This window comes from Grus americana, chromosome 14 (assembly GCF_028858705.1).
Source record: "Grus americana isolate bGruAme1 chromosome 14, bGruAme1.mat, whole genome shotgun sequence".
In the NCBI taxonomy this organism is placed as follows: domain Eukaryota; kingdom Metazoa; phylum Chordata; class Aves; order Gruiformes; family Gruidae; genus Grus; species Grus americana.
In genome coordinates this window covers 21,399,005-21,419,431 of record NC_072865.1, presented here as the reverse complement: position 1 = coordinate 21,419,431, position 20,427 = coordinate 21,399,005, and the positions used below count along the sequence as shown (strand labels likewise).

At 49.7% G+C, this 20,427-nt stretch overlaps 1 protein-coding gene across 5 annotated transcripts in view; it reads right to left on the bottom strand.

The window, feature by feature from the left end:
- PSD2 (pleckstrin and Sec7 domain containing 2) overlaps window positions 1-20,427 on the bottom strand; it is a 91,503-nt gene that overhangs the window by 13,394 nt on the left and 57,682 nt on the right. For 4 of the 5 annotated variants that reach the window (XM_054841947.1, XM_054841950.1, XM_054841949.1 and 1 more), the window contains 6 exons: window positions 17,210-17,290; window positions 16,537-16,649; window positions 12,512-12,572; window positions 5,060-5,150; window positions 3,922-3,965; window positions 224-414 (listed from right to left, as the gene is read on the bottom strand). In XM_054841947.1, coding sequence (XP_054697922.1) covers window positions 224-414; window positions 3,922-3,965; window positions 5,060-5,150; window positions 12,512-12,572; window positions 16,537-16,649; window positions 17,210-17,290 — 581 coding nt within the window. The remainder of the gene's footprint in view (window positions 1-223; window positions 415-3,921; window positions 3,966-5,059; window positions 5,151-12,511; window positions 12,573-16,536; window positions 16,650-17,209; window positions 17,291-20,427) is intronic. The other variant, XM_054841952.1, reaches the window with a different exon arrangement.

Here is a 20,427-nt window from a genome sequence, read left to right as displayed (position 1 = left end):
GGGACAGGCACTGTTAGGTTCCTTGGCAGTGAGAAGGGAAGACTGAGGCCTCCTGAAAACATTCATGTCTACAAATGCCTCAATACACATGGATCTGGGGATCTCTCTTGTGTCCCCTGGGATGCAGTAAGGAAATGCCTTCAGCAGGAGAGCCAGGGAGAAGGCTAACGCAAGGCTCTGGTACTGCCTGGGGCACATCTCCTCCTGTCCCATTAACACGTACTTCTCTTCCCATCCATGTCTGCATGGGTTTTACGCGTGAGGACACCGTGCTTGTAGGTGATTGCGTTCAGCGCTTGGGGGATGTCCAGGAAGGGGTTGCTGCTGTCAACAATCCTTGTCACTTTCTTCGCACTGGCTCCAAATTTGTCATCTACCAGCTCCGAGAGTGATTTCCTCAACTCGTCCTCATCGCTTGGAAACAAAGTCAGAGAAGAGATTGAGTGGAGGACATGTGGGTTGGGTCACAGTGTGCCCTATCTGCTTTGGGTTTAAAGGGGGTTGTTTATTACAAGACTAATCAGAGAAAGAAAATGAAAGGAGATGCAGGGACGGTAAAACGCAGTGTGCCAATGGTGGTCATCTGGACATAGCTGGGAGGAGCATGGGTGGCAGGTAACTGTCCCAGTGGTCCCACTGTGAGGTTACTCAAAACAGATATGGAATGGGCGCTTGTCTGAACACCAGGAAACTACAAGCATTTCACAGGAGTAGTCTCCATTTCTGTGCCCTAAAATTGGAGCTTAAGGAGGTCTTTTGCTGAAGACCAGGTATCACTGGGGTTTCTCATCCTCTGAGAGGTAGCCCCTGGGGCCTCCTAGATACTGAAAGAGCTTGAGGAATGTCTTGAGCATATCTGAGGAACAAAAGTTCTGCAGACATTAGGGAGATGGGCCACTTGATCAAAAAAACACAAACCCTGGAACAGGTTATATGTCAGCTCCCCATTCGTGTCCTCAGGGTGGGCCAGCAGAGAGCAAGAAATGCTGGTGATTTCCATAAAACCTGCTTTTCCTCTCAGATCTCCTGGTGCTGGACCTTGGACAGCAAGGACTGAGCAGCTTCGGGAAGTGGCCACTGACTCCACCAAGCCTGCCTATTCCTGTTTGGAGGAAAACGTACTCTGGCGCAGAGAAACTAGAACTTGTATGGGAAGTGATATTTCCCAGTGTCCTTGGGACATTAAGGAGAGAGAGCAAACAGGGAATTTCTGCCCTGTGTGATACATGTCAATGTCTAAATGGTATGAGTGGTCACCTTAGGTTGCAGATTAGATTGGGACCAGACCTCAGCTAAGGAGTGACCCAGGGATGAATCCACTAGCTGGGATGTGAGCAGTAAAATACCACACTTCCCAACATGCAGCAAGTAGATGGCCAAAGCATCAGACACCTCTTGGAAGAGAAGGATGATTTCTCAGCTCTCAGCACCCACAGGAGTCCTGGGGCTTAGGCAGAGCCCAGACACTACACCTGGGTGGGCAGTTCGTGGGGCTCAGTTCTCCAAGCTGCACCAGAGGGACCCCTCTGAGCTCCTGCTTGCTGCTGGGGTGATGGCCATATACCTGCCTGTCCGGTTGGGCTTTGTGAGCAAGGGCATTTCATTCCCTGGGATGGACAAGGACAGAAGGCAGAGGCAAGCAGGGAGAAGAGGGTCCTGGCTGTGCAAGGTTACGACTCACTTCCACATCTCTGAAAGAAAACCAGGTACCTCACGTCAGGGAGCATCCATCCCACAGCAGAGGAGCTGAGAGGTGTCTCATGTTGCAGCCTCTCCATCTGCAACCAAGCAGGACACCCTGCAGCAAGGCAGGTCCCAGGCTGGTGTGGGCTGAATGAGGGGGTGCAAGGATATAAGCAGGGTGTGTGGAGGAGGGCAGGAAGGGGGCCAGATGCTGCTGACTGGAACTGCACCACTGCAGCCGGACTTCGGGGGGCCGACATTGCTGGGATGTGTGCTGGCAGGCATGCAACCACTGCCTGCATCCAGCGGGCAGATGCACTTCTGCTGAACTCCTCTTACATAAACCGTCCCGCCGGCACCTTCTGCGGAGCTACAGAGCTCCCTCTCGTGACTACGTCCACCCACCAACACGGCCTCTGCTGCAGAACTGGCATTGCTGCTTTCCTCTCACACAGACGCCACACAAGATTATTTTTAAAGTGAAATTGATGCTATGTGACTCACTAAGAAACCACTGCCCTTCCTGGACCACCAAAGGAGACACCAGCCCACAGCGAGCACTGCTGCCATTGTGGGTTATGGCTGGCAATGGAGGTTCCTGCTCTGCAGGTTCCCCAGGTAGCTGGGGAGGAAGGTAGGATCAAACAATGTCAAGACACTTTTCTGGCCAGGACAATATGAGGAGAGGGGCAGGTGATGGGGCTAATGGCCCAGAAGGTCCTGCTCAGTCCCGCAACCCTCTGGAGACAAGACAGGTCTGAGGTTAAGGACAAGGAGAGGAGTCCACTGTGTTAGCTTAAGGCCCCAGGTCTGTCATAGGCTTCCCCATGGCAGCAGTGGGGGAGTGTTGGGGCTGGGGAGCACCGTGCACCCCTTGCTGAGGGTCCTGGCCAGTGCTCTGGGCAGGGGGTGGGTAGCAGAGCAGGGGAAGGGCTGAGGAAGGTGCTGCATGAACTTGTCATGGAAGCCGCCATGCAGCTGTTCCCAGACTTGTTTCAGGGTAACAAATGATGATCTGGAGGAGGAGACAGAGTGCACCTCATCAAGTTTGTGGATGACATAAAAATGAGAGGTACGGGGCAACCACTTAAAGGGCCAGAAGCCTCACTAAATGCCGCACCCCAGTACTGCCCTGGGGTGGAGTGGTCCTGCAGAAGGCTGGCCAGGCTGACTGGCTGGGGAGCAGCTTTGCGGAAAAGGCCCTGGGGCTCCTGGTGCACAGTAGGATGAACAGGAGCCAGCAGTGTGTCTTGGCAGAAAGAGGCCAGGAGCATTCTGGGCTGTGTAACAGCGTCATGGTGAGGAGGCTAAGAGAAGTGATCATCCTCCTCTGTTCTGCACTCATTACATCATGTCTTGATATAGCAAACAGTATTGGGCCCTCAATACAGGGAAGGGCATCAACAAGGCAGAGAGGGTTCAGCAGAGGCCACCAAGATGCCTGGGGGCTGGAGCACTTGCACTGTAAGAAGTGACTAAGAGAACTGGACTTGTTCAACCTAGAGAAGAGATGGCTTTGGGGGGCCTCATGACAGCCTTCCAATATGTGTGAGGAGGTTATTGAGGGAACAAAGCCAGGCTCTTCACTACAGTGCATGGCAGGAGGACTAGAGACAGTGGGCATGAGTCAAAACAACAGTGGTTTCAAATGGATAAGGAAAAAATGCCACTCTCAGAATAATTAAGCATGGATTCATGGATCCAGAGGGGCTGTGGGTTCTCTGTCCTTGGAGGTTTTCAGGATTAAACTGAACAAATCCCTGAGCATCCTGGTCTGAATTCATGTTGACCATACTTTAAGGAGGAAGCTGGACTGGAGATCTCACAAGGTCCCTTCCCACCTGAGTGATTCTCTGATACTATTTCCAGAAGAAACTATGTCGAAGAGATAGAAAGTCTCAGTCACCAAAATAACCCCAGGTATTGAGCTCCTTGTACAAAGACCTCTGAAGCACCTGGAGAGGGACCAGCGTTTTACAGGTGTTATAGTAAACAAAGAGGGCATTCCCTTCCATTAGATCATGCCTGTGGACCCTGCGTCCACAGACTGTCACCAACCTCCCTGTCTGCTTTTGTGTCTAAGCCATAAATAAACCCAGCTTGCCTACAGGAGGGACTTCAGTGCTTAAGGGCTTGGCAGGAAATGTTCTGGGAGCTTCTGGGGCTAAAAACATGACTCAAGACCTGTCAGCTACTTCAAAAGACACACTATCTCTCAAACGCTTAACATATACTTACATGGCCCACTCCAGCTTCTCATTCTTGATGGAGTTATATAGTGTCTGAAACAAGAACATGGTATTAGCTGTGTCTCTTGTGGAAGACATGTCAGGGTTGTGGAGACCATCTTCTCCACATCTTGTCTGTGTACTTGAAGAGACACCTTCCTTGCTGAACTGCCCTGGAGAAGTAGGACAACTGCTGCCCTGTTAGACCCTTTCTGTCTATGTGCCATGCCTGGTATTGGACTGGACATGTCAGCAGCAGAGGGGTCTGGCAGCCAGCCTTGCTCAGGAGCCGGTATATGACATTTTTGACTAATTCTGGGTGCTGTGCTTAGTCCTGAGTGAATGCTGGCCTACACAAAGATGGTAGAAGACTGGGGTATGCCAAGACACCTCCAGTGTCTTGACTAGGGGACAGGGACAGTGGAGGCTTGAATGCTGCCCAGAGAAGCAGAGGAGGGATGAATGACCTTGGGGATCAGCTTTTCCAGTTCCTCCTGTGCAAAATTCCAGTGGTTTCCCTGGGGCACTAGGAAAAAAGCAGGAACGGGCTAGGAAAGCAGAATGTGGAGGTGGCCCTGACCATATTAAGCAGTGGGGTAGGGTGAGGTCTGCTGGGAGGTAGGGGTGTTGTCTAAAGCACGGTGTGACACCCCTGGTGTGGCACTGGTCATTTCAACCTTCTTCCATACAGCAAAATCCAGGTCAGGTTGCTGCACCTGCAGCAGGTGCAGACAACAGTGGTGGTGTTAAACCATGTGGAAGGAGAAAATACTCACTTTACACTGTTTAACCAATATCCCATAGTACTGAACTAGTTGTGTTGGAGCACTACATCTAAATACATCAGTGTCAGTGCCAGATGGTCATATTTGGGGGTGGGGGGTACCTTGTTCTGTGCATTGTCTGGTGCATCACAGAGCTATTGTGGGGGAGAGGGCAGATATGCCACAAATCTGGATAAAACACTGCTAGGGAACAGACCTCTGGTGGCTCACTGCAAGTTAGCAGAAGCTATCCATGTGGGTTACGGTTCTTCTAATGAAGTAATTGTGGAAAATGCTGATTGAAGGGCTCAGAGTGTCCCAGCAGGACTAGGTAGCACTATAATAATAATGACAGTATCCCACTGCCTATTTATATCACATTACCTTTAGCAAATCCTTTGCAAAGTCCTTCCCATCGTTCAGCCCATCCAGGTTTGCTATGAACTGTTGACACGACATCTTTTTGCCAATATTCTGTAAGGCAAAGAAGAAGCTCATTAAACTTCTGGAGAGTTTTTATTTTAATCAGAGTGTCTTAAAGAACAATTTTATATGTAATGGTGAAGCCTGGGTTTGCCCCAATAGCTCAAAGGTCTTCTGCTCTGATTTTCTACTGGGCTCTTTGCTTTATTTGCTCATGCCAGCACTCAAATGTTTCAAATGACCTCTTCTTTAATGCTGGAGGTAAAACACCTGAAAATAACCTCTCCAGCTCTTGCTCCAAACTTTCTATGTGATCTCACCTCTGGTCTCCAGGTTGGTGCTGGTGCAGGGTCTGTGTCTCAAAATTCAAGACAAGCACTCAGACTGCCTTGAAATTGCAATGCTTGGATGGGTCTCCAAGCCTGCCGTGTGTGAAATTGTGTAAGCATGCAGTGTCAGCATCTGAAGACAGCCAGCACTGGGCAATGACTCGTCCTTTGCGGAAACTGTTATTTCTGATTGCTATTATGAAGAGAGATGATCCGGCTCCTGGTACTGTGTGAACTTGAGTGCCGTGGCATGTGAGGGCAGTACACGTACACTAGGAGAACCTCACAACCTTGAACACACTCATCACCACCTAATACCAAAACTATTTGGTGCTGATGCTGCCAGGTCATCTGGCAACCCTGACATCACTTTGTGGCATCTGTCTTCTCAAACTCTTTACCCCTCACCATAGCCAGGTGAGTCACTTTCTGAGCCTGCAAGAGCCGAGGGGCTGGAGGCAGGCAGCCTTTTCCCAAGCCTCCCTCTGCAAACCTACCTCTCCAAAGGACTGGAGCAGAGGTGTGGAGGAGTCAGTGGGAATTGTAGGGTCCAGATAAGGGAGTCTGATACCACAAAGGAAAGACAGGTGTCTCCAGGGCCATGTCATATTGCAGCCTTCAACCGTGGAGTCTCCAAGGACAGACTCCGTGGTGACATCACATGGAGCGGACAACGGAGTTTGTGAGAGGAGAGCATGGGCTGCCACCAGCAGTCCTAAGGATCCCAACAGCATCTTGACACTGGGGGGGCTTTGCATCAAGGCATCAACAGGGTGGCCAGCCAGGAGGACCTGGGAGGATGGCCAAGAACAGCAGAGCCAGGACCCTGCTTAGGCACTCAGGGAGCAAGAAGAAGGGCCTTTCTGGGTCACTGGGAGGGGATGAAGCTGCAGCAGATGATATAGGAGGTGGCCTGCAGGGCAAGATGTGTCCTCTGTGCAAGGAAATAATCTCTTGAAAGAGACTGACACCAGAAACCCCTGCCCACAAACAGGCACAATGGATGACCCAGAGGCTTCTCCCCGAGTGAAAACATCAGCAAAGAGTGAGGCCTTGGGATTAGCCCTCAATGGCCCCCACACACCTGCATCTATGTGTGCAGATACACTCTTTGGCTACACAGGGAGCCGGTGCTGCCTTTGAGCAGCTCTGTCTGATACTCTTAATTATGCCTCCTGTCGGTGCCAGCTCATCTGGAGCTGGCACCCTTGAGAGACCAAGAAAAAGAGGAATAAAGCACCATTACAAATCTGCAGTGCCTGGGGATGTGGTGCGGCATAACGCGAGGCTCAGCCATCTTTTCTTTCTCACAGGGGAGACCCACAGCTGATGCCCATAGCTGGACCCCATAGCTAGAGGCTGCTGCCAGCTCATGCTCAGTGGCAGAAGAGCTGCGGGGAAACCTGCAGACATGCTAGGTTTTTTCAGCAGCGGGAACAGAGATTTGTGTACTTGCTGGTTGGTGAATTACAGCCAAAAAAAAGAAAAAGAAAAAGAAAAAAGACAGCAGCACAATGATGTGTGGATGGAGAAAGGAAGGAGAGTGAGAGAGTGCATTAAAAAATGCAGTAACAAACCTCTGAGAGGGAGTTTGGAGCGGAGGTAGGTATGTTGCCTGAGACCTCGAGGCACCAAATTACTTTGCAGAGAGAGAAGGTGACTACTTCTACTCCCGCCTTGAGGCAGGAAAGCAGAGCGCACAGCACAGGTCTTTCTGCCTGCAGACATCTTGTTGCAGTGATCCAGCAATGAAGGCAGAGGCCAACACATTTTAGGAAGTGAGTGGATACAGTGAGATAAAGTAGCACAAGTTACCAGCCTTTTTTGGGTTTCTTGTGTATTGCGTCCAAGACATATATTAATTCCAGGGGATGGCTTTTTTATTCTGTGATATGTCTCTCTCACTTGCATGAAAGATCTCTGAGCTCAAACTGAGGCGGTAGCAACACTGTGGAAAAGCAGCTAATTGCTGAGCAATTGAGAAGGATGAACACATATCCCCTGAAAACCTCCTCTGACAACCAGAAGAGGTGACAAGGAAGCTCCAGCAAGGATGCTAACACTGTGAATCAGCTTGTTGGACAAAGTTGTGAAAGCCTGCAGAGTCAGGGGCAGGATTCAGGCTGGCTGTCAGTAGGATTGAGGACAGGATGCTGGGGTGGCTCAGATGCAGTACAACCTCAGGTCAACAATATCTTAGCACTTCAGCTTGCTGCTTGGTGAAATAGGCTGAAGCCAGCCACTCAAATACAAAGCCCTGCAAGTGCCTCCAAATCAACGCCAGCTGAATACAGAAAACAAAAAAACACTCCAGGACACAGACTTTGCAGCTTCAGTTGATCAACACTTGCAAAGAAACATTACTCTGACCACAAGTGCCTCATTATCAATGACACCAGCAGCAGGGCCTGCCTGAGCTGTCATGCACTGCAACAGTATTTAGCAAGTATGGGGAATCCCAGGAACAAGTCTGGAAAGGGCCACTATGAGGGCGCAGTGGGGTGCCTTCTTACACAGTAGGCCATCTAGCTGATTCAGCAAGATCATCACATGTGGACATAATCTTCAGGGGAATGTATCTGCACACCTCAAAGCTCAGTGTTCAGATGTTCTGTGAACTGGGACCTCTGGGTAGCGAGATGCATCTTCATTTCTGGCTAGCCACACAGATGGGGCATTTTGCTTTTTTGTGGTGCATCAGTCACTTACCAGCAATAGAACAAACCAGCAAGGCTGCTTCACAGCCACACGTAGCTATTATTCCTGATATGTCCCCCTGGCAGAAAAGACCTTCGTCACATCTTTGCTTGCTCCAGGCCATGCAGCAAAGCATGAGAAACCACTGTCAGACAATCAGCTAGCACCACGGTGTGCTTGGATGGAGGGTGAGTGAACAGTGGATTAAATAGATGAGAAGGGCTGGATACTCAGATGAATGGGTAGAGGCAGTATGGGAATGGATGGACAGAGGTGGATGGGTGCAGACAGTGTATGAGAACGGAGAGATGCAGAGACAAGGTGCACAATGGTGGTTAGAGTGCATAAGAATAAATTAGGAAGGATGAGATTGATCTGATGGTGGGTAGACAGGGCTGATGCTGCCATCTCATTGTTTCAACCCAGTGTAACGCTCCTGTTTAACAGTTGGGTTCTTGCCTCTTCTGGGCTTCAACCATCTGCTCCTGAGCTGATTCACCCAAGATGATTGCAGACCATCTCCTGAAATGTCCAGGATGGCTCTATCCACCTCCAGAAGGCTCTGGGCTGTAGCCTGGCATTCCTTGGCTGTTGCCAAGTCCCAGCATTAGGAGGTTGGGCAGGTGAGTAGGGAGGTGGGTGCTCAGTGGGAAAAACAGGTGCCATGTGAAAGGCCCAGGAGGAGAAGCAGGTTCCTGAGGGCCAGAGACCGTGAAGGGTGGCTATCTGGGGTGCTCTCCCCAGCACTCCCCCTGTGAGGTGTTAAACCACTTGAGCTTCTGGGCTGGAGGCCCCAGGCATTCAAACATCTAAGCTGCAAAGTGGTGAGTGGAGTACATCTCCTGTGAGCTCCCAGCATGAGCATCACGCCCTTACAGGCCCTGCTTTTACTCAGGATCTTTTAACCTTTCCCAAATACTCATCTTTAGGGGAAAAACCCAAACAACTACACTTATGCTTCAGCATGAAGTGAGGGTCATTGGTCTGACTGGACCAATGCATCTGGCAGTGGATGTGTTCTAGGCTGCAGAAACAAAATCACCCCGCTGCAGGGAACAAACCCACAAACTTTGGGTACCAAAGAGCCCTGGGCCATGCAAAGGTGCTGTGGGCAGATGTGTCACTCTGCAGCTGATGCCTATCTCAGAGCTCTTCAGGTCTCTCAGTGCTACTAACACAGCAGTATTGCTAACACCAAACCATAAGCTTGGCTTAAGGAGAATATCACAGGGTTTGTAAGATTAATAGCGATGGATAAGTGGAGTTAGGAGCTGCTGGGGAATCCCATTTCAAGCTTTATTCAGTGGCCATGAGAGCTGCTTGCCTGCTTTTTGAACAAATGTTAAAGCTTGTCACATTACAATGTGTCTCCAGAAGCTGGGCTTTGCTAAAGTACCAAAATGCAACCATGAGTGCTGGTGATGCATAGGTGTTAATTTGTCACTGTCTTTCCATGGCCAGCAGTTCTGAACAAGGAGGGATAACACTGACAGTTGAAAAGGAGACATCCCAAAGCTTTGTCTCCAAGGGGCAGAGGTGGAGCAGAGTACTTTTTGTCATAAGATCCTCCAGAGCACAGGACAGCAAGGTAGAGAGTTGCAACAACCTGGATTATACTACAAGGCTTGTAATGTTTGTTGGTGACTGCTGACTTTTAAACACCAACTCCAGGTGATTCTATGGAAATGGAGTGTCTCATTTTAAAGACAGTAAGTTTTCTGAACAGTTTGGAAACAGACTCTGAGTGCACCTGTGGTAGAAAATCAACAGTACTAAGGCAAAACTCCAGTGTGCACAGATGCAAATCTCATGTTTTAAAGCCAGTCTCATTACTTTTAAGCCTGGACTCAGTATATGTGATGGTCGCTGCTGGAATGGTGAACTAGCCCGTTGTAGAAACACTGCTGGAGGGCACTGCCCCTTTACAGAGACACATCAACCACCCTTTCCTAAGCAAAGGAATTTCCCACTCCATGGCAACGCACAGTAAAACACTGAAACACACACACAACATCAAAAAAGGAAATAAAATTAAAAGTGATACGCAATGTCATGACAGCATCTTTAACAAAAACAGGTGAGAGATCAAGTCACACAATCCCAGGTACACTGCAGTTTATGGAGGTTTCTTGACACAAGGAGAATTTCATGTGATGTATATCAGCTGCTACGTAGTGAAGGACACTGCACAACCACTTAGGAATCCAGACAAACAAAAATCCTTTTTTTTTTAATACAGAAAAAAATAGTCAAATGTCAGTGCTTTAAAGCAAAACACTAGAATGACTGCACTTACCACCTGGTAAAGGGTTAAAGAGCAGAAAGAGAGGTTCCAGGAGCAGAAGGAAAAAAAAAAAAAAAAGGAGGAGAAGGAGAAGAAATTAATGTTACACATGTGGAAAAATAAAAAGAAGATTTTTCAAAGAAAAGCTTGGGTATTTCTACACCAGGTCAAAAGAAAGCTACTTTTTCTTTGCCTAGATAGCATGACATCATTTCTTCTTACCAGGCCTCTTAGCCAGCTTGTCAATGAAAAATAGAAATGGTAAGGTTTTGGAGGTTTAGGTGGTTTTTTGCCTTTTCAATAATTTCTATCTTCCCAGAGATATATTTTGTATTTTTTTAAATTAAAAAAAACTAGACAAAATAAGATTATTTTGGAATGAAGTTGCATAGTTTGTTTTCTGCCGCAATGCTGCTTTTGCTGTTCAGGAAATGCTTCATGAAAATATCTCCTTGGCTCCAACCATTTTGGCTGAAGGATGAATGCTGTATGAGACCCTCCCAGAAGCTGTCCCCACTGCTATCCCACCGCGTGCAGAGACACTTTGCCTAGACACGTTACTGGCAGCCATGTGGGTGGGAATGGACCCAGTGGCTGGTGTAACCTTGGTCATAGGCTGCCTGTTCCCCAAAGGATGCGGCTGCAGCAGCCGTAACCAGCTTGGTGCAGGCCACAGTGCACGTCTGGAAAGGATGCTTTTGCTGAGACCAGTAATTCCATTCACTGACTGCTGTGTTCAGACCTTGCCACTGTCGTAAAGGCAGTATCTGTGCTGTAATGATGAGGATGGTCTCCTGGGTGGACTGTCAGGATGGCACCAGTGAGGCTGGTGGCCTTTGCATCTTTGCCATCATAGGTGAAGAGCACTCATGTAGTGTCCTCTTCCCACACCCACAGAAAAAGGCTCCTCTGAAAGGTGATTATAAACTAATATGCAAAAAAAGAGCTAGGTTATGGCCTACTGTCCCCTCATTAACAGACTAATGAGAAGAAAATCAGGGCAAGCCTCTGCAGATGCATAACAAATTGTTACCAGCTGGAGGCAGAAGAGGACTCTGATGACACAGTTTGGAAATCATGGGATTGTGGGGCAGAAAAAGGGTGTGTGGGTTTCACATGCATGAATTGCTATAACAAGCCATCTTGCCATGCCCCCTCTATCTTCACATGAGTTCTGGGGAGTCTGAGCTCTTAGAGGGGCTATGAAAGAAGGCACTTCAGTGACCCAAGACTTGAGGAGCCCCTCTACCCCTGTAAAGGGAACACAGTCCCCCTGAAACTCACAGCCATGCTCTGTGTCCACACCATAAAGCTGGAGAGCAGGGAGGACAACTGTGTCAACAGTGCCTACAGCCTTCCACAGCACTAAGCAGGGCACAGAGTCCATGCATCCTCCCAGATGTACGCTATGGCAGGGGTCTCCAAGGATACTCAATGTCCCAGTGCTGTCCCCTATGCCCAGTCCCATCTCCCTTCTGCAGTTATTTTTCCTCTCACTCTGCTCTCCTCTCTACACTCTGGCTGACCTTTTAGGAACAAATCCAACCAACACCACCTGAAAGAGCCTCTGAAAGGTGGTGGGAGATCGTCTTAACAGCCTCTGCTGTTTTCCAACCACACCTTTGGGCCCTGAGCTCTGCCAACCCTGCTCTTTGTCCAGAGGCCTCCCTGGTATGAAGCTCTCCAGTGTCTGTCTGTTACACCTTGGGGAAAAGGAACAGCTGGGACTCACTTTGTGTTTTGGGAAGAAAAGATCAAATCTAGACCTGTATGAAAGCACTGACTCCCTTGCAGCCATTTCTGGGATGAGGGGAACCTCAGGTGTTTGCACCACACTTGGTGCTGCTGTTTGCCAGCTCCACAGAGACTGTTGGCAAAGACTTCTCCATGAGAGCTCCTGGGACAGGGCTGATGCATGCAACAGGTCCTGGGAAGAAAGCTGCACTGCCTGTGCCCGTATGAGATAACTCATGTCAGCAGGTGCCTTTGGCTTGAGTGTACTCTGCCAACCTATCTCAATTTTCCAGCAACACATCCTGCATAAGGGGACAGACCTCTGTGCTGGGAAGGAAAAAAGGAAGGATGCATCTCGGAGTACTACTTACATGGCCGTGAAGGTCTGTGTTTAGCAGCATCAGGGCACAGGTGAGCGTGTGAATCCCATCTGAAACACACAAGTCAGAGGGCTATGATTACTCCCCTTCCCACATGGTTTTGAAGTTTGCTGTCTTGGCAACCCACCTATTGCAAAACTAAGGCTAGTTGCTATGTCTGGGGATTTTAAAGAATACCTGTTTCTTTCAACTGCACAAGATAGTTAAAAAAAACTAGTATCTTTTTTTCTTTCAAATTTTACCTTTTCCTGAAATGATCATCAGGTAATTGGCTTTAAAGCAGTTTTGTCAATGGCTTTCTAAAGACCAGACTTTCCGCTGAGTCTTCTTCCATATCCATTTTGTGTCAATGTTGTTGCGGAATGGAGTACAGACCCTGGCAAACAGAGCTAGTTTCCCTCCAGTTGATCACAGTCACCTCAGGGGTTTGTCCTGAGGCCCTTAGCCATCATTCCCGGGCAGCCTGTAAGCTCTTGAGTTGTTCAACAAACATTATTACTACAAATGAGTGCAGCCTTTTTGGCTCTCTCACTTAATAAAACTCACATGAAGTTTTCCTTCCATTTGAGACAGCACAGCACCCTCTTCTGTACCAGGTTTCCTGTTATTTCAAAACCATGCTGCGTCCTGAAGCTCTTCAAGGTCAGGAGACTAGTCTCCATGTACCACCTCACAACAGTGAGATGCAAATGCACTCTGGCACATGAACCAGTCCTTGCAAGGACTCACAAAAGGGCTAGAGAGCACCAGGGAGGAGGCAGGGGCCAAAATACAGCCTTGGTGTTTGGCCCTGATCTTGATTTGGTGTGCTCACACAGATGGGCTGCTCCATAGACCAAGCCAGACATGACATGATGCTCCTGGCTTATTTCCCTTGTGCATGCTGTTCTGTGAACTGGTGCCCTGGAGTCAGGCTGTGACTTACCCCCAGCTGGCAGGGAAGTGCCACTGGTCTCTTCTTGTGGGGGAGATGTGCAGCCACAGAGAGCCAGCTGTGGCCCATCCCCATCCCGGTCAGTCACTAGAGAAAGGCACCATTTGTGTGGAACAGTGACAAATCCTGAACACCTCATGCTCAAGGCCAAGCTCTAAACACTGCCAGCTAAAGGCAACCAAAAGCATGAGCTCAGGATGAAGGCAACTGAGCCCATGAGCTCCCTTTCCTGGAAGAACCATGGTCTTTGAGGAAGGAAGGGTTTCTCATGGGAACTTCATGTATTTCTCTACGAGGGCTGACAATCCTGGGGATGTGGTATGATGGACATCCCCCTTCAAGAAAGAATCAATTCCTAAGATGCTTCCTTCACTTTCAAAAGCAGCAGCTTTGGGCTTCGGACAACGTGCCTTCCCAGTGTGTATTTTGGAGTCTCTGTGGAAGGTTCTGGGCTGATATCTTCACCTGGCTTTACTCTATCACTTTGGTCAGGTAATTCATGTCCCACATGGCCCCAAGGTGGAGCTGGTGTCCCAAAACCTGCTATTCTCTTGCTGTTGCTTGGATCAGTTGCTTTCACTTTTTCCCTCAGCTCACACAGTGTCACAACACAGCCATATAGTTCTTCCATGTCTGGGCTTCATCAGTACAGGAAAGAACTAATAATGTGTCCAAGGCACCACTCTATGGGAGAAAAACCAGCCATGCCACTCAGTGGTCAGCAGGTCAGAGCTTCTGCTACCTTCATCTGCAACATCCCATCATACAGGCTGAAGTTACCCTTGGTGTTGCAACAGCCATGTCTCCATCAGAGTTATTGAATCAGCATGTAGCAATGCCCTGAAATGCCTTAGAGGGATTTAAGACCTTCTCAGCCACCCTGATCAGAGAAAACTGCCTTGACTCTATCATGACTCTATGCCAATAGACCATCACAGCCAGAGGTGTTTCTTTAGAAATCTAGATATACACAGTGGCTCAGATTTCATCCTGGTGGAACATCCTTTGCAAGTTTAGGTTGGATGCAATAAGAAGGAATTGCTTCCTGAAGAAAGAGCTTGCAATATCTTTCTCAAATTAACCATGCATCTAGTGCATGCTTTTGCAGTATCTGCAAAAGATGTGACCTGAAGGAGCCACTTTGCTTCCCTCCAGTACTTGGATTACAACTGTATTTTTCAAGCCCCATTCAATTCCATTACTGTGTGCAGCTCTATCCTGTTTTAATCCTTCAGTTTACATTTGGTCTGCAGTAAGTGGTCCTGCCCAGCCTTGTGAAATGTGTTATCACCATCACATGCGATGCTGTAGCCCTAAACGTTAATGATAGGTCATGACGGCAGCAGCAGTAATGTGTTTCAGATCCAGTTTTCCATACTCTTAATAGTTTTGTACTGTTCAGGAGTGTAACATTTTTAAAACAGGTCCTATCAGCCGCAGTGACGTCTCCACTGAGGGCCATGCAGTTATGGAAGAGTTTAATTTTCTGGCTTCATTTGTGTTTGCATTAGCAGGCACGTCATCACAGACTCTTTCAGAACTGGGATCTAATTTCTCTTGCGAACAGTTGCCGTAGCGTGGCTCCATTGGCAGCTTTGTAACCCACGTTGCCATGGCAAAGCTTGTGTTTTGTTTGACTGTCACTGCCCTCCAAACACCCTCATGCTGAAGGGTGTGGGATGGAGTCCGAAATCTGTCCCCTGTGCTTCACCTCAGCCTCTGCTCAAGTTGGCATGTGCACATCCTCGCAGTGGGTGTCAGACACCTGAGGACCAGAAGGGGAGATACGGTCCCAAGACCCTTGTCTGTAGGAGTGGGGTGGATACAACATGGTTGTGGATCATTTCCAAGGGTAGGTGTTGAAGAGGGGTCAGGACTTGGCATTTGGGATGTTTCAGTTGGAGACTGCTGCTGAAAATTCAGCCTGCAGCTTAATGTCTACACGTGGATGACCCTTCGCAGGGAAAGGTCCTCTTTGCATCAGTGGGGGAGAACATCACACAAACACAGGGAAATTGAATCTGTACTTTACTGGGATACCACTGATAAAAGCAAAGAGATCATTCTGTTTTGAGAATAGCTTGTGTCCAGTTAGCTTGGCAGAGGCACTGGAGGGTTCAGGTGACACTGGGCACTGCTGCTATTTGGGAAGCCTGCAAGACCGAGACAAGCAGGAGCTGTCAGACACAAGTGGCATACTGCATGCTGAAGGGGTGGAGGAGGAGCAACTGGCACTGCTGTCAGGTCAGCAGACTGATTTCCACCCATGGGGGCATTTCTAGATGACTGTAAGCAGGTGCATAGAGGCATTCATGTAAGTGCCAACGTGGACATGCTCATGTCTGGATGTGTGTGTGCACGTGTGCACCAGGAATGACCTTTCCCTTTGAAAATGTCAGAAGAAAATACATCTACTTTAAGAAAAAAAATTATGAGGGGCTGAAAATAGCTAACAAAATCTGCAGCTCCAGTGAGCCCAGAATTTTACCCAGCTGCACTTTGTCCTGCTGCAGTTGTAGATGCAAGGAATACAACTCTTGTGCATGGGAAGCTAACAGCATTCCTCAATCTGCATGGAAATGTCATCTTCCGTTCAGTGACCAAGGTCTTGGGCTGAGCTAGCATCAGCCACTCATTTTCCCACTGCCAGCAACTACTTTCCAAGCCACGATTGCAGTAATTTGCAATCCCTGAGAACCACTCACTACCTCCCCTGGTGCTGGGCAAAGCATGGCCACTGATCGAGGCTACAGCTGAGCACTTGTCTTCAGCACAGCTCATATGCACTTGAGAGGGCAAGGCTCCCTGGGAGCCCACACTCAGACCCTCAGATCCTGAGGAAACTCATCTGGCTCTCTTGGGGGGGGGGGGGTTTCTGTACAGCACCTGGCGTCCCCAGTCCCCCCCAGGGCAGGGATAATCAGCAGGGCAGGACCCCAGAGAGAGAAGCTGCAGCCCTGCCCACCCAGCGGGTGCTATTCAGGCCTGGCTGTGGATGGCCGGTTTTACACTCAGGATCTGTGACACAGGCGGACTGTGAGTGTGCAATGGGCACTAGAGCCAGGGAAAGAAAGTGGTACCTTCAGATGTGCTCTCCTCTGGGTTGCACTGGCAGTATCGCCGGGAGAAATGGATCAGCACTCGCTCCCGCTCCTGTGTCTCTCCCATCAGCGGGAATGCTTTCAAGAACGTCCTGCAAAAAGGAAGTGATACTTAAAGACGTTGTGGATGAATCTGCTGGGCAGCACCCATGCTAAGGAGGGAGATGGAAAGGGGGTCCTCAGAGCAGCTATGGAGGCCTTTGTCCTCCCCCCAGCCTGGCACCCCTGGGCCCCTGCAGGTGCAATGCAAAAGGTGTCTATGGAGGCAGTCTGGGCTGTGTAGGGAAACATGCTGTCAGCTGAGATCTGACCCACCTCTGGCTCGATGGCACCAGGATGGGTTGTCCGTCCCAAGGGAAGAAGTTGCTCCCACTTGCTCTGATTTTGTACGGGATGGGGTTCCTGGGAAAGCTGCTCTCCACCATGGGGAAGCAGGTTGTGGGCCCTCCTGTCGAAGCCCACTTTTGGTGGCAGTACCTTGTGCCAAACGTGACACCAAAGCAAAGATTAAATGACAACCTGGACTCCCCGGACCCTGCTCCTATCACACGGACAGCCTCCATGGCGTCGGGAAGCCCGGAGGAGGAACCCACCGCGCTGCTTCGCTCCGTCCAGCCCAGGCCCTACGCGGGAGTGCCAGAGACCAGCTCACCTGAGTGCTTTGTCAAGGGTCAGGCCAGTGAAGTCAAAGAAGCTGAGATACTCCTCTGCTACCAACTTGCTAAATTCGTTACTGTAATTAAAGAGGGAGTAGTCAGCCCTTTCATCAGGGAAGAAGACACTGTCTACAAGAGGAACAGCAGACTGCTGCCTCCTGGCCAGCCCAAACTCCCAGCGACACACTGCAGACGTGATCCCAGACCCAGGGGAATTTCTCCTACCTTGAAATGCTGCTGGGAGACCTCCAAAGGGCCCTAACGTGCCCACAGCCGAGTGCTGCCAGCCCGGGACACCTCAGAACGAGATGTTGGCTCCCGGTGCCCCTCTGCTGTGCTGCCGGCCAGGCAGAGCCTCCTCCCAAACCAGCCAGGAGGAGGAGGAGGCCATAAGGATGTCCTGTGCTCATCGGGCACGTTCTCTCTTAGCTAGTCCTCTCCCATTGCTGGGCATATCCCCTCCTCCTGCTGCAATATTACTGCTCTCCACTCCACATGGGCTCCCATCCTGCCCTCTCACCACAGCACCTTGCTCGCTTGTCAGATGGATGCCCCTGGGAGCTGGAGCAGAGCTCAGCTGAGCTTCTGGCCCTGCTCATCCCTGAATGCTTCTCCAGAAACCATTCCCCTGCCATGGTTTTGAAGGATGCTTGGAGACATGTTGCCTTTAAAGCCAGAATGGGTGCTGTTAAGTTCCTCTATCTACACAACTCAGGTAGCAGAAGTGCAAGAATAATCATTGAATGCTGGCAAGAAATGGGAGATGATCTCAATATGCTCAGCTTTTGCCATATAAAATTCCTTTTCCTTCTCCCCTCAAAAAGAAAAGCATATTGCTAAAGGTTGCACATCCAGTTTCACCCCAGGACATGTTACAGGCAGAACTCATTGCTTTTCCTACAGCATTGTTTCATCTTCTGCTGTGAGGTGGATGCTGCAAAGCCTCTGGCATGGATGCTGTTTGGAAGCATGACACACAGTGGGATCAGGCAGAGCAGTGTGACAGCTCCAGGGGAGAGGTGCAGGATGAGTTTTGATAGGCAGGACATCTGTATTGGTGCTGGAGTTTGTGCAGGAGACTGTTTCAAAGCCTTAAGAAGCCACATGGACTCACACTCATAAAACAATCTTAGAATTTGGGATTGCTAGCTCTGGGAAAGAACATGTCCTCATTGTCCCATGGCCCCCCGGTTAGTCTGTATGAAGCAGTAACAAAATTATTGGTGTGCAGATTCCTGCCAGCTTCCCAGGGAGACTTCTGCACTTGCCCTGAAACTTTACAGCAAGGTGATGTGAGATACAGAAGATGACCACATGTTTGTGAAAGGAGATGTCATCACATCTTCACCCCTGTGACAAAGAACGAGCAGAACCAAGCAAGCCCCAGGCCTCCTCTGGGAAGCTCTCAGCTCCAAGTCTGCAGATGACCTCATGCATTGGCTGTGCCAGTGCTGGGAACTCACCAATGCTCTCCCTTCCACAGCTCAGGTCCCACCTTACACATGCAGTTGTAGTCTCCCAGAAGAAAAGGTCTGATTCCTTCTGTTTGGGCCCCTATTTACCAGGTCTCCTGGGAACCTGCTTGGGCACTCTGGGCACTGGGGACACAGCAACAACTGCCATGGACTGCAGCGATCAACAGGGGAGAACAGTATCTGACTCACCCTTCTTAACTCAAGTTTGAAGGACTGGCCTTGCCCAAGACTCCCTAAAGCCAAAATACTGGGCATGTCTATAGCCCAGCACAGATCTTGGGTGGGCTGAATTGCTCTTGAGATGCCTCCATGGCATACACTAGGAGCTACACCCTAATTTACATACCTAACTAGATCTATAGTCAGGCAGGATGAAGGTGGGTGGGAGCTCCTCTTCACCCCACCCTCCCATCAGGGCAGCCTGGGAAGGTAGGTAGGCCTTGCTGCCTGTCCTTCAGCTCACTGGGTCTTGCTGAAGGCCAGAAGTCCATAGGAATTTGTGACCTCCAGGACAAGTGGCCTGTGCCAGCTGCTGTGGTGCCAACAGTCCTAGCCTGGGTGCCCATCACACCTTCCTGTGCCTCACTTGGTTCCTGTGCTTGGAAAAGCTCCAGGCAGGGACTGACAGCTCTGCCGAGGGAGCCAGACGGTGTTGCAGGACACGTGAAGGCATCCAGTCCCTAGGAAGCAACAAACTCCTATGACTAGCTAGGGGCTCAGTGGCATTGATGGGACCCTTCTCCCTGAGCTCCAGAGCCAGGTAACATGCCCTGGGCATGCCTGGGACACAGAACTCCAACACTGGCCAGGCAAGACCATGGCCTACACTAAGGTGGACTTAGGTGCTTGCTCTGGTTTCTTCGTTCAAGAATTGGCCTCCTCTCTCTCTCTGCTAGTCCCAGTCCCTCCTGCAGGAATGCGTGACATTTCCACCATGCAGCTCAGACATGAGAGAGACATCCCCACCAGGATAGCAAGGTGTTTCCCATGGGGACATGTCTGTCATCCTCAGGCTGGTGGCCCTGCCGCACAGCCAGCTTCTACAAACCTTCTCTCACCTTACACCCAGCTTGACGCTTCTTCCCTCTGCCTGGTTTGGGAAGGTCCAGGCACCAAGAGTGCTTACTGACCTGCCTGGGTCACAAGCCACCCCAGGAGTAAGACAGGAGCCCACTGTCTCCTGGGTCAAAAAAAGATTGTACATAAGAAATTTGGCTAAGTAATATTCACCTAATCTCCAGGGAAGGAAAATACGCTGTGTGCCCATGCCGTACTGCCCACGGGACTCTGACAAACCCAGCTCTCAGCACGCTGCGATGCTGAAACCGTGCTCTGCTGCCTGCTCTGCTGCTGCCTGCGTGGTTTGGTGAGCACAGTGCTCTCTCGGGAAACGTTGCAAGGAAGTGCCTGGCACTGCCATCTTCATGGTCTGGCAGCTGAGACAGTTCAACCTCCACCCAGCAAGAGACATGTGACCGTGGGTAGTGACGGAGCTGAGACAATGCCACAGACAAATACAGGAACAAGAATCGTCCATGGAGAGTTCAGTTGTGAAAACACGTGCTTTTCAGGGAGATGAAGGTAATTTCTGGATTTGAGGTTAACTTCACAGAATTGCATCAGCTGGAAAGAAACTATTTGGAGATATCCAACCTCCATTTCCTTGTTCATCAAACCTTTTCTACTTGTTTCACAATGATGAATGGTTTTGGGTTTGGTTTAGTTTTTTGTCTTTTTGA